At 54.6% G+C, this 13,218-nt stretch overlaps 1 protein-coding gene across 1 annotated transcript; it reads left to right on the top strand.

Annotated features, from left to right (window-relative positions):
- Positions 1–1,958: 1,958 nt before the first annotated feature.
- Ubxn6 (UBX domain protein 6) lies at positions 1,959–13,028 on the top strand. The gene is made up of 11 exons (XM_020165882.2): positions 1,959–2,146; positions 4,930–5,093; positions 5,458–5,522; positions 6,296–6,424; positions 9,750–9,847; positions 10,294–10,369; positions 11,094–11,178; positions 11,279–11,498; positions 11,575–11,705; positions 11,862–12,010; positions 12,540–13,028. The coding sequence occupies exons 1-11, from the start codon at positions 2,064–2,066 to the stop codon at positions 12,666–12,668; spliced, it is 1,329 nt and encodes a 442-aa protein (XP_020021471.2). The 5' UTR covers positions 1,959–2,063; the 3' UTR covers positions 12,669–13,028.
- Positions 13,029–13,218: the final 190 nt, after the last annotated feature.

The raw sequence follows: 13,218 nt of genomic DNA, 5'->3' as shown, positions 1-13,218 counted from the left end.
TGGCACCTGGCAGGAGACCACTTCTCTTGCAGTGTTTTCTCTTACTCTTTCTTTCAGTAAAGTTTTGCAATTTGTGTTTCTGTCAAGTTCTCTGTTCAGGTGACACAAGTACTTAGGATCTTCTGGACTAGTGTCTCCTCAGACCACTCAGCCTGGTAACAGAGCTGTGGCTAAAGTGGTAGAGCATCTGCTTTGCAATTGCAAAGCCCTGAGTTCAAACCTCAGCCCTAACAAAATAAGCTGGGTGCTGGTGGCTCACGCCTGTAATCCTAGCTACTCAGGAGGCAGGGATCGGGAAGATCCAAGTTCAAAGCCAGCCCAGGAAATAGTTTGGGAGATCCTAGCTTGAAAACACCCATCACAAAAAAAGGGCTGGTGAAGTGGCTCAAGGTGTAGGCCCTGAATTCAAGCCCCAGTACCACACACACACAAAAGTATACCACCTCTTGATCATCATACTGTACTGGAGACCAAGCCTCTAACACATGAACCCCTAGGGACACAAGAAACCACATGAAACCATAGCCCCTCCCTGCTTTAATAACCATTCATAATGCTTAGTATGTGCTCACTACGTGCCAGGTGCTTTGCTAAGGGCTTCACCCACATTCTATGTGCCATCTTGATAGTGGCCCAGTCTAAAACAAAGTGATGTTATAATTCCCAATTTACAGATGAGTAAACTGAGGAAATAAAGTCATGGGCTCGAGGTCACCCAGATGTCAAGCAGCAGAATAAGGCCTTCAACGTGACAGAGTCTATACTTTTTTTTATTTTTGGCAGTACTAGGGTTTGAACTCAGGACTTCATGCTTCCTAAGCAGGGACTCTGCCACTTGGGCCATTCTACCAGCCCTTTTTGCTTTAATTATTTTTTAGATAGAATATCATGTTTTTGCCTGGAGTCAGCCTCAGACTGTGATACTCCTATCTGTGCCTCCTATGTAGGGTGGAATTACAGAACTGAACACCATGCCCCCTTATTGGTTGAGATGGGGTATTCTCACTAACGTTTTTGGACTCGGGGCCTCCCACTTGCTAGGCATGCACTCTACCACTAGAGCCACTCTGCAGTCCTAGTGCTTTTAGATGGGGGTCTCACCCTTCTATCTGGCTGCCCTCCAACTGGATCCTCCTTCTTCCTTCCCAAGTAGCTGGCATCACAGTCTCCTCTCTCCTTATATTTTCTCTTATACCCTGTTTTTATTGATGCCTTTCTTTCCTACCACTCTCCAAAAACAAAATCAAAAACAAAAGAAAAACATGAGTTCTAGGAGGACTGGGAACTTTGTTTTGCTCAGTACTGGAATGGAGTTAACTGTGATAAAACATGAAAGGAATAAATTATCATTGCACCCTACATTTATTGAGACCTTTCTTGGTTTTTTTTTTTTCCACTACTGGGGCTTGAACTCAGGGCCTTCACCTTGAGCCACTCCACCAGCCCTTTATGTGAAAGGGTTTTTTGCAGACATGGTCTCATGAACTATTAGCCAGGGCTGGCTTTGAACCACGATCCTCCTGACCTCTGCCTCCTGAGTAGCTGGGATTACAGTGTGAGCCACCAGCGCCCCGCTTGGGTGCATCCCCTTTAACGTCGTGGGGACTACTGAGGCGCCAAAGGGGCTTGACTGACCGCGAACTGAATTGGGACTTTTGCTAGGTAGGCGGTGGGGAGCCAGGGAAGGCTCTGGAGCCGGGCAAAGGACATGGCCAATATTCTAGTCGCTGGGGACCATCAGGCCTGCCAGCCCCGAACCCTTGGGCCGCAGTCGGCGCCAAGCACAGCCTCCAGCAGGAAGCTCCCTCGTCTCCCTGGCAACGAAGAGCGGAAGAACCATGGAGGCGCTGGTCCCCCCATGAAGAGCGGCCGGCTTGCGCCAGTGAAGCGCAGCGCGCTAGAAAGGCACGTCCGGCCAATTGTCACGTGTGCGGCCGCGCGGAGGCGGGACTTCCGGCGACGCTATATTTTCTTTCCGGTTGCAGGCCCCTGCAGGCTCCTCCCTTGCCTGGGCCTTGTGCCCCCCACCCCCCGCGGCCCCCCGCCGCCGGGCCGCCGTCACCATGAAGAAATTCTTCCAGGAGATCAAGGCTGACATCAAGTTCAAGAGTGCGGGACCCGGTCAAAAACTCACAGATTCCGTGGGGTGCGTGACTGTTCCAAGAGGGGCGGGTAGGAACGCTAGAGGGTCGGAGAGCTGCAGTGCCCGGGAGGGGACGCGAGGGGCGGGGCGGGGCGGGGCGGGAGGGGAGGCGAGATGTGGGCGAGGGGGACTTCGGGGGCGGAGCGTGGGAGTGGGGGAGGGGAGGCCTGGGGAGGCGAGGCGGGAGGGGGCACAACGGGTGAAGCTGCGGGAGTGGGCGACCACTTGGGGACCTTAAGGGAAGAGGGGTGGTAAGGGAGAATGCCTGAATGGGCCTAAAAGGTCCATATGGTTTGCGGGAATCTGGGTTACCAAAGATTTGGGTTGAGCGAGTATGACGAGGTCCTAAGGTGTCAGAGTGAAGCTTGGCAGTTAATAGGAGTAGGGGTTCTGATTCCTGGGAGGCGGGATGCGGGAGGAGGAGCGTCTGGGAAGGCTGTCTCTCTGACAGATGGGATAGGAGCCTGGTAGTTTCTACCATGTGATGAGGGCCAGGTCTGGAGGCGCTGGGGATAGGCATGGAGGGGAAGAAGTGGGTATGGCATCTGGTTTCAGTGACAGATCTAGGGTTGGTGGCTGGTAAAAGGAAGCTTGGAGGGGCTGGGGTTCCTGTAGGGAGCTGCCTGAGAGGTGGTGGGGCCCAGCATGCTCAGGTGGACAGATAACTGTCAGGGCAGGTACTGAGGAGGTGGGTTGTGCAGGGTGGTTGGGGAGGATTCAGGAAGGGGGTGGGGAGACACAGTACTGACATCAGGGCTGCTGGTGAGGACCAGGGAGACAGTGCTGAGAGGAAGCAGGCCCACGGATGCCAAATCTAGGAGGGAGGGACGTGCATCCAACAAATTAGGTCCCCCTGCCCAAGCGTATTGCTGGGGAGGGAGGTAGGCGAACCCAGACCTGCCCACTTATGGGGGTGCTGTATGTGACAGGAAGGATGTGAAAGCTGATGGATGGCTCAGACCAGAGATTTAGGGAGGTATAGGCACAAGACTGGAGACTCGGTGGGCGTCCAGACTGAGCCCTCTACCTTCCCAGACCCCCTGCCCTCACCCTGCCCTTGGTGGGACATTGTAGGCAGAAGACACACCCAGGGCCAGGACTTTTCAGAGTGGGAGCCCAGTGCAGATGGTGAAGAGGCTTTGGGATTTTGTTTTGTGCCGTGGAGGGTGTGTGGAACAGTGCCCAGTGGAAACATGGGGCTATCACAGTGGTTAGGCCCTTGGCTGTGGGGAGGACTGTGGCTGTGGAGAGGGATAAGGAGGGCCTTCCTGGGGTGGATGGACCTAGGACGTAGGCGGCTTGAGCAGCTGGTGGCGTGGAAGAGCCCAGATGATGAGTCAGGACCGCCCCGCTCGTGCTGAGTACTCATGGAGTCACCCTTTGTGGGGGTGACCTCAGTGGGCCAACAGACGAAGTGGACTCTTTGTAACAAGCATGACCCTGGGCCTAGCTGGGACCGAAGCAGCCAGGGTAACAGAGGACATGTTGTCAGCTGGCCTGGGGTCCTTCCGCAGCGTGCTGTGGAGGAGCCTCACTAAACCACCATGAGCCCAGAGTGCTCGCAGGGAGGATGCATGCCAGGCTGCTGGGGGTCCAGTGTGGCCAGGTACACCACCAAGGAGGGAAGGACTAAGGCAGGCTTGTGAGCCTTCCTATGGGAGGTGCTGGTCCCATTGTGCACATGTGGAGGCTGAGGCCAGGCAAAGGCAGGACCTGTCCAAATGGGCAGGACCCAAGCAGCATCTCCATTGCCTGCTTCCAGGGCTCTTTTACCTGTCAGAGCTGCATGGGAACTGGCGTAGCTGGGACAGGAAGAGCGATGTGCAGCTGGAGCAGGCAGGAATGAGGCTGTCTGAGCCTCCACCAGCACCTTCTGATGAAGTGTCTGACCTTGCTCCCAGTGCGGGTTCCTGCTGAGCTGTGACAGTCAGCTGAAGAGCTGTTGTGATCCTGGGTGGCTGCAGCACCTGTGTCTGTTCCTTCTTAAGTGCGGCAGAATAGACACAGATTGTGGTGACTGTAATGCCTTTGGGATCGATGAATAAGTATGTTAGACTGAGGCCTCTGGTAAACGTTTGGATATTAGATACAAATAGTGCAAATAATTTTAATATACTAGTTACGATGTATGTAGTATTTAAAAATTATCAGTAACCTTAATTCAGTTAAAACACTTTATATTTCAAAAGAATGAGTAACATTGACAGTAAGCTCACTACATTGGAGGGGGTTTGTTCAGAAGGAATACTGTGGCCTTATCACACTATTGTAGAAAATACTGTGTTTAATTTAAATGAATGCAGGTTGTCTATAAAGACCACTTAACCTTGTGAATTGTTTGTTCTTAAGTAGCAAATGGAAACCAAGGCCGCTCTGCAGACTGCTGCCTCTACCTGCACTAGCGCTGCTTCTGCAGTGAGAACTGCAGCCTCTGACTGTCAGGCCACCTCAGCCTCAGATTCTGTGGGGCACCTCTGTGGTCTTTCCTCTAGGATTGCTAGATTAACCAATCATGTGTGCTCTTAAAATCAACTTTATTGTAAGCACATCTGTGTCTGCTTTAAAAGACGGGAAGGGGCAAGAAGTAAATCTTTGCCAAATCCTTTGGAGATTGTTGAATTTACATGAGTTAAAATCATAAAGGCTTCTATTAAACCAGAAAAAAAAAAAAAAAAAAAAGGAATGAGGATGTCTGATGGGGAGGGTGGCAGGCGCTCATCCATCCAACCCCATGTCAGCCTTGCTGATTGCTCTGGGAGATCACTCACTCCCCTGCCTCTGCCCAGGGAGAAGGCGCCCAGAGAAAAGTCCCACCAAGCAGCAATCCGGCAGCCCCGACAGGGACCCACTGATGAGGCACAGATGGCAGCTGCTGCTGCCCTGGCCCGGCTCGAGCAGAAGCAACCCAGAGCTCGGGGCCCCACTTCGCAAGACTCCATCCGGAACCAGGGTGAGTGGCAGTCATTCTTGGGCTAGGTGGGGAACCTGGTGCTGTGCTCTAGAAGGACGTAGTGACGTGACCTACTCCTTGGGGGCTGTTTAAAATCACAGTGAGGGAACAGCCACAGGGTGTGCAGGGCACCAGGGCAGCTGCGGAACCATGTGACAGGGAGGCAGGGGAGCGGAGGCTTGGAGGACGAGGGCCATGTCAGTTGGAGGTAGAGGGACCACAGCTGACTACTAGAAGAGGGCAGGGAGGGCATGTACAGTTCCCAGGCCCAGCCTGAGGACAAGGGCCCCGGGCAGGGTCCTGCCTCCAGGACAGGGCCATGGCCTTGGCCCCTTCTCATCTGTCTTTCCTTCTACCCTTCTAGTGAGAAAGGAACTTCAAGCTGAAGCGACTGGCAGTGGCAACCCAGAGGCCCCTGGGACCAATGTGGTAACTAATGCAGTGCTGGCAGCAGCCTGGCACCCTGGGCAGCTGGGCACTCGGAAGGTGCAGGCAAAGAGATGTCATGATGTCACTCTTCCCTGGGGCAGTTGGGGAGCCCATCTTAAATGGCCATTGTCCAGGCTTTCAGGACTGTTAGCTCCTGGCTCGTTCTGCAGCCTTTTGAAGCTAGGTGGAGTTCCCACTTCTTAGACAACACCCAGGTTGAGAAAGGTGAAGCTGCTGTGTTAGGCACAGCCCTGCTCAGAGCAGGGGAGGTACTGGGACCAGACACCAGAGCCCATCCTCAGCAGGCCCTGTCCTGCCTCCCTGGGAGGCCCAAGGGCACTGCAGAGATTTAAGCCTCTGCTTGGGGCTCCACCCAAATGTGTGTGGCAGGCAGCTGAGCCCCACGACTCAGAAAACCTTAGCATGGAGGACCTCTAGGTGTGGTCCTAAGCTTTGGGTGCAGACAGAGATCGGTTTGTGCAGGGCATAGGCCCCCGACTTCCATCTAGCATTGGCAGCTGCAGACTGTTAGCCTGGCACTCACCCTGAGTGGGAGCTGCCATGGGTTCCATCTTCCTTCTGCTGAGACACCTGACAGGGACGTTTTCAGCCCAGAACCCCTTGTTGGTGTGGTTTAGACATTGGTCAGGATGACCTATGGCTAACAAGCAGAAGGGACAGTGGGGGGCAGGGTGTCTGACTCTAAGGGCCATTCCTCTCTACTGTGGCTCAGAGGGACCTTTGTCCACAAACTCAGATGCTTTTGCTCCCAGGTACCTGAGCCCAAAGAGGAAGGCTCAGCCCACCTGGCGGTACCCGGTGTATACTTCACCTGCCCGCTCACGGGGGCCACCTTGAGGAGGGACCAGCGGGATGCCCACATCAAAGAGGCCATACTGTCGGTGAGTGGCCAAGCCCTGCAAGGGGTCCCGCACAGAGCCTGGACACCACTTTGATGGCCCTTTGGTTTTTGCCTGCTATTTTTTTTCTGTAATCCTAGCTACTCAGGAGGCAGAGATCAGGAGGATCGTAGTTCTAAGGCAGCCCAGGCAAATAGTTGGAGAGACCCTATCTTGAAAAAAAAAAAAAAATGCTAAAGAAAGGGCTGGTGGGGTGGCTCAAGGTGTAGGACCTCAGTCCAAATCCCAGTACCACAAAAAACAAAAAAAACAAAAAAAACCACAAATCTGGTCTGGCACAGCGGCTTACGCCTGTAATCCCAGCTACTTGGGAGGCAGAGAGCAGGAGGATTAAAGTTTGACGCCAGCCCAAGCAAAATGTTAGTAAGACTGAATCTCAACCATTAAGCTGGGTATGGTGGAGCACCTCTAATCTCAGGTACATGGAAGGAGGCTTATGGTTTGAGGCTGGCCCCATGTGAAAACTTGAGACCCTACCTATCAAAGCAAAAAGGGCTGGCAGAGTGGCTAAAGTGGTAAAGTGTCAGCCTAGCAAGTGAGAGGCCCTGGGTACCACCAATACACACACACATTTATATTGTCACAGTTGTAGTGGTCACAGTTCTCATCTGGGCTTCACTGAGCTAAAATCCAGGTGGGCCATGACTGGTACCTCCTGGCAACTACAGGGAGGATGCACATCCCACCTGTTCCGCTTCTAGAGGCTTGGCATCCGTTGGCTCAAAGCTCCTTCCTCCCTCAACAGCCAGCTGTCCTTTCTGGTTTTTTTTTTTTTTTCTTTCTTATTAAGCAATTTATTTAGTTTTGTTTCTTTAGGTAGGACTGGGATTTGAACTCAGGGCCTCACACTTGCTAGGCAGGCACCCTGCCACTTGAGCCATCACACCAGCTCTCCTCTGGTTTTCTAACCTGTTTGTGGCTCTTCTGACTATGCAGGGCCACCTGAATAAGGAGCACTCCTGATTTAGGTTCCTACTGACACTTAACTCCACATCCTCCCAGGTTCCAGGACTAGGGTGGGGCATCCTTGCGAATGTGGGCGGCCTTAGGCCACTGGTTTTGGCCACATTTTTTGCCCCATTTGCCTTACTACCCCTCTGTCTTTTCTCTTGAACCATTGAGGGAGAGTTCTGAGTTCTCTTGAGCAGCTGCCAGTGCTCCTGTGAATTATTCTGGAACTTACTAAACTCCTGCTCTGGACAAATGCAGTGGACACTGGCAGTCTGGACACTTGTTGGGGAAAGGCCTTGTTTGCGTCACTGTGCACTGTGGTCACTTGCAGAGTCATCACCAGATGACTGTCCTCAGGTCAGCCCAAGTCATCCCCCAGCACAGCAGAGTGTGGGGAAGCCCCGCCCCTCAGTGTCACAGGGTTTGGGTAGGGCCAGCAGACCTTTTGATCTTCATCCAGATGCAGGGCTGGGCACATCACAGGAGAGATTGCGTTTGTACTCCTTATTGACTTGGGGGCTGTGTTTTCAGTGCGTTCTTTGCAAACCTGGCTCTGCCTCTGCCACGAGCTGCAGACGCTGCCCCCACTGGTTTAGTTTTGCCTCTGTGTCTGTTTACCCGCTTTCCTGCTGGGATTGACTGATAGAAAGCCTTTATCACCACACTAAAGTTGCCCAGTTTTTTTTTTTTTTGACAGTACTGGGATTTGAACTTGGGACCTCTTGCTTGCCATGCAGGTGCTCTACCATTTGAACCATGTTCCCAACCCTTTTAGCTTCTGTTATTTTTTAAATAGGGTATCAAATTTATGCATGGACCACGATCCTGTTTATACCTCCTGCATAGTTATGATAACAGGTGCCACTACCACCATCACCGCTATTGCTTGTGATGGGGTCCTGTGAACTTTTTGCTTGGCTGGTTTCAAACCTCCATCCTCCTCATCTCTGCCTCCTGAATCACTGGGTTATAGGTGTGAGCCACTGCCCTTGGCTCCAGCTGTGGTTGTGATAGTGTTTTTGTTTTGCCTTTCACTGTCTTGCCTTTTAGCTTTAATGTTTAAAACTGAGCCTTGGGCTGGCGGAGAGGCTCAAGTGGTAGAGTGCCTACCTAGCAGGTTTGAAGCACTGAGTTCAAACTTCAGTGCCACCAAAATCAACAACAAAAACACCCAAGTCTTCAACATATGTGGAGTAGCGTTCATTTCTTTTCCCAGAGAGTGACCCCGTAGAGCGAGAACAGCTGTCTTTGGCTCCTGAGTGTGCCATCTGGCATTCATACTGGGTGGGGGTGGCTTCTGAGCTGCTCATTGCCTTCTTCCTTCCCTTGTCTGAGGTGGCACAGGCTGCCTAGAAACCTCCAAGGCCCGTGTTTGGAGCTATGGCTCCTCCCTGGAGAGGTGCTTGTCCCCTGCATGCTCCCTGTTTCCTCTGCCTCAGCATCTGCCCTGGCAGCTGGGCTGAGTTCGAGTTTGCAGCTGGCAGGATTGCTGGCTTTGTTTGGAGCTGAGGTTTGTCCTTTCAAGAGATGGGGCCAAGTCCCCGGACCTGCCATCCAGGAGCTCTGGGAGGGCCAGGCCAGCCCTGGAGGATCACTTTTCCCTTCTACTCTCTGGCCTCCCAGGGCTGGAGTGGATGCCCCCCAGTTCATTGGGACACAGCTGGTGGCTTGGGGGCCACAGAAGAGCATGGGTGTGGCCATGTGTGTGTGTGTGCAGAGTGTGAGTACATGCCATCCTAGTCCTGTCCTTCCTTAGGTGTTAGCCTACCTCCTCAGGTTGAGCTGGGACTCCATCCCTCCCCATGGGAGCAGGTGGGGGTTCTGTTCCGGCTGCCTAGCCACCCCTGGCTCTGTCCAGACATCACGGTCATAGACTCATGTGCATCCACCCTGTCACCTGCTACCTGGGAGGCTGTGAGTGAAGGATGTGTCACCTAAGTCTGTGTTCATCCTTACCCAGGGAGGTGTGGTCAAGTGGTCTGGTAGGGTGGTAAGGGTCAGGAGCATGTCACGGGGTGGCCCCCCAGGTTCCTGGGACTCAGTGCTGGTCCTGAAACTACCACTTAAGGCAGAGCTGTTGAACCATGTGGACCCTACAAGTCCCTGAGGGCACACTGTCTCCTTGCTCCATTATCCTGTCCCAGGGGGCAGTCCTGGAGTGCTGAGGCTGCAGACTCGTGCTCGTCGCCTCCTCCCTGCTCCTCCCTCTCTCCTGGCCTCCTCCTCTCCATTCTCCCTGCCTTTTTGCTGAGCACTAGGCTGGACTGCTTTTAGGCAAATGCTCCGCTGCATAACCACCATTGCTGTCATTCTCCCGTGGTGCTCACCACGCCGTCCTCCCCTTCCCCTATCCCAGCACTTCTCCACGGACCCAGTGGCCGCCTCCATCATGAAGATCCACACGTTCAACAAAGACCGGGACCGTGTGAAGCTGGGTGTGGACACCATTGCCAAGTGAGTGGATGCCAGTGAGGCCAGGCCTGCTGAGCTCTTGGGAGAGACCATGCCTCTGTGGCCTGTGTTGACAAGAGTACAAGAGGCTGGGGGTTCCCCACCCTGACTTTGCTGGAGGGTCAAGCGCAAGTGACGGACACAGGGTAAAGCCCACTCCTGGCCTCACAGTGATAAATCGGCAGGGATGGGAAGGGAAGGGTGGCCCAGAAGTGCCTACTACTCACCAACAAAGGTGAGTGGACTCCCCCCCAACCAATACTGCAGTCTCCTGACCCAGTGGTTCCTCATTCCAGCTCTGTCCATTTCTCCCACCGCTGTGGCTGGTTGTTGCCTGGGTGGCAGGCAGTACAGGGGCTGACATGGTTGTGCCAGCCTCAGCAGGCATGAGCTCAGTGGCTCTTCTTTTTGCTGCCGGCCTCTGAGCTGCAACCCCGTCCTCCCCCCAGGTACCTGGACAACATTCACCTGCACCCTGAGGAGGAGAGGTACCGGAAGATCAAGCTGCAGAACAAGGTGTTCCAGGTGGGCTGCTCCCTCATGCCTGCCTACTTGGGGGTGTGCGCTCACTCAGGCTGTATGGAGTTTGGCCTGCCTGCAGAAGGTGGCAGGGTGATAGCAAGTCCCAGGGTCAATGGTCAGTGAAGGTGACCCTGAGCAGATTTTTTTTTTTTTTTAACGGGATTGGAGTTTGAACTCAGGGCTTGGTGCTTGCAAAGCAGGCGCTGCACCACTTGAGCCGCACCCCCAGCCCATTTTGCTCTGGTTATTTCGGAGATGGGATGTTGTGAACTATTTGCCCATGGCTGGCCTTGAAATTGATCTTCCCCATTTCAGCCTCCCAGGTGGCTAGGGTTACAGGTGTGAGTCACTGTGCCTGCTCCTTAGCAGGTTTTAATGGCTTTTCACTTAGAATTCTTTGGGAACGAATTGCACTTAGATTGTTTCCTCCTAACATAGACTCAAGGCTCCCCTGGAGAAATGAGGGTCTGGCCACCCTGGCCTGCATCCCCACATGGGCCACAGACGCTGCCCAACCCATTTGGCTCCCTCCCCGCCTGTGACCTCTTCCCCAGCAGGCCTTTGGTCTTCAGCCTCCTCTGTGCTTGACCTTTTTGGTGGCCGTGCCCTCTGAGGGCTCTGTGGATGGTGTGCTTATGCTCAGTTCCGCAAGAGCTCTGGAGTGCGGTCCCCATGCCGGGGTCACTTAGGCTGGGTGGGGCCTGTGTGACCCATCCTCCACCTCCAGGAGCGTATCAACTGCCTGGAGGGGACCCACGAGTTCTTTGAGGCCATTGGGTTCCAGCGGGTGCTGCTTCCTGTCCCGGACCAGGGTGAGAGGAGAAGGGGCAGTTGGGCGGAGTTGGGGATGGTAATGGGTGGGTGGGCTGGCCTGGTTGCCCTGCAGCCCAGTAATGGCTGCATGTGGCACAGAGGCCCCAGAGGAGTTTTACGTTCTGAGCGAGGCCGCGCTGGCGCAGCCGCAGAGCCTGGAGCAGCACAAGGAGCAGCTGCTGGATGCCGAGCCCGTGCGGGCCACACTGGACCGCCAGCGCCGTGTCTTCAGGCCATCACCCCTGGCCTCCCAGTTTGACCTGCCAGGGGACTTTTTCAACCTCACAGCAGAGGAGGTCAAGCGTGAGCAGAAGCTCAGGTAGTGGGCAGGTGCCTGTGGGCTGTTGGTGGGTTGGAGCCAGGCCATGGCCTGACCCAGCTCTCTGGTTGTGCAGATCTGAGACAGTGGAGCGGCTAAGTGTGCTGCGGACCAAGGCCATGCGGGAGAAGGAGGAGCAGCGGGAGCTTCGCAAGTACACCTACACGCTGCTGCGTGTGCGCCTCCCCGACGGCTGCCTCCTGCAGGGTGGGCCTGGGTCTCGGGCTGGGGACCTTAGGCTGGGAATTGAGGCGAGCTCTGTGCTGAGCAGCAAGCCCAGCTCTGTGTTCAGACAGTGCCCAGGGCTGGGGTGTCTGGGTCTGAGGATCTGATGGCTGGCCCTGCCCTCTCTGTCAACTGCAGGGACCTTCTATGCCCGGGAACGGTTGTCGGCACTGTATCAGTTTGTCAGAGAGGCCTTGCAGAGCGACTGGCTACCCTTTGAGCTGTTGGCCTCGGGAGGGCACAGGTTGTTGGAAGAAGAGAACCTGGCCTTGAACGAGTGTGGCCTGGTGAGTGGGTGAGGGTGTGGTGCTGGTAGGGTCAGGACATGCAGGGACACATGAGAACCAGCATAGGCAGGAGGGGAGGCAGAGGACATGCTCACGCAGTTGCCCCATTGCCCAGTATTCCTGTGCCTCCTTCCTGGGCCTCTGTCTCCATGGGTCTGCATGGGTCTTGTGGGTCATCGCAGAGCCCCAAGGATTTGGGTCTCAGTGTGGGACAGTGCTTTAGGAGCTGGGTTCCAGGCCAGATCCTGTGTTTGGAGGCCACCTCTTGTCTGATGCAATGTGACCTTGAGCAAGTTTATAAGTTCTTGGTGCTTCAGTGGAGGCAGTGGGCTGTGGGCAGTGGAAGAAGATGGAGTTAATTAAGATGGGGCAAATGCGGCCTGGATAAGAGCCTTGGACTCTGCCTAGGAATGGCTTTGGCCATGTTGGGGTGTCTTAAGAGTCTGGGTTGTCCATCAGAGGGTCTCTACAGGTCTCTCCTGCAGTGAGTTCACACGGGGACAAATGTCCACCTTACTGCCCGCTACAGGTGCCCTCAGCCCTCCTGACCTTTTCTTGGGACACAGCTGTGCTGGAGGACATGAGGGCCGCAGGGGCTGAGCCTGACTCGTCAGTCCTAAAACCTGAGCTCCTGGTGGCCATGGAGAAGCTCTCCTGAAAAGCAGGGTTGGCTCGGCCCATGGGTCCATCTCATGCTCCCGTCTCTCTGGAGCCACCCTGCCTTAGCCTCTGGAAACACTTGCCCTGCCCCAGAGCCTCTTGGGTAATGGAGGGGAGCTAGCTGGGCATAGAGCTGTGGACGGGGCCCATCCCAGAGACTTGCAAGCTGCAAAGATGCACCTGAGTCTGCCTCGGGGACAGTAAGGAGTCTTAAGCACTCAAGCCACCACCTCACAGGGCCCAGGGCCATCTCCTTGGGCATAGCTGGCCTGCAGCTTGGGCTCAGGTCCCGTGGGCTGTGGAAGAGGCAACACATAGATCTGTAATTTCTAAATTATGAATAAATAGGATATTTGAATAGAGCTTCCTGGGTGTTTCTTCTAGCCACCTGAGGCAGTTCCATCTGCCCAGCACATGGGGGCTTTGGGCGCGGCTTCCTACACTCAGGGCCCCCTGGCTAGCCAGCAGCCTCCATGTGTCCAAGGTCAGGTTACCATGTCAGGTGTTCCTTTGGTGATGGAGTCCTTAAGTGTTTCTTCCAGCACCCA

Source organism: Castor canadensis, chromosome 14, assembly GCF_047511655.1.
Source record: "Castor canadensis chromosome 14, mCasCan1.hap1v2, whole genome shotgun sequence".
Taxonomy (NCBI): domain Eukaryota; kingdom Metazoa; phylum Chordata; class Mammalia; order Rodentia; family Castoridae; genus Castor; species Castor canadensis.
Note: the sequence above shows the minus strand (reverse complement) of the source record. Positions and strands in the feature narration are given on the sequence as shown.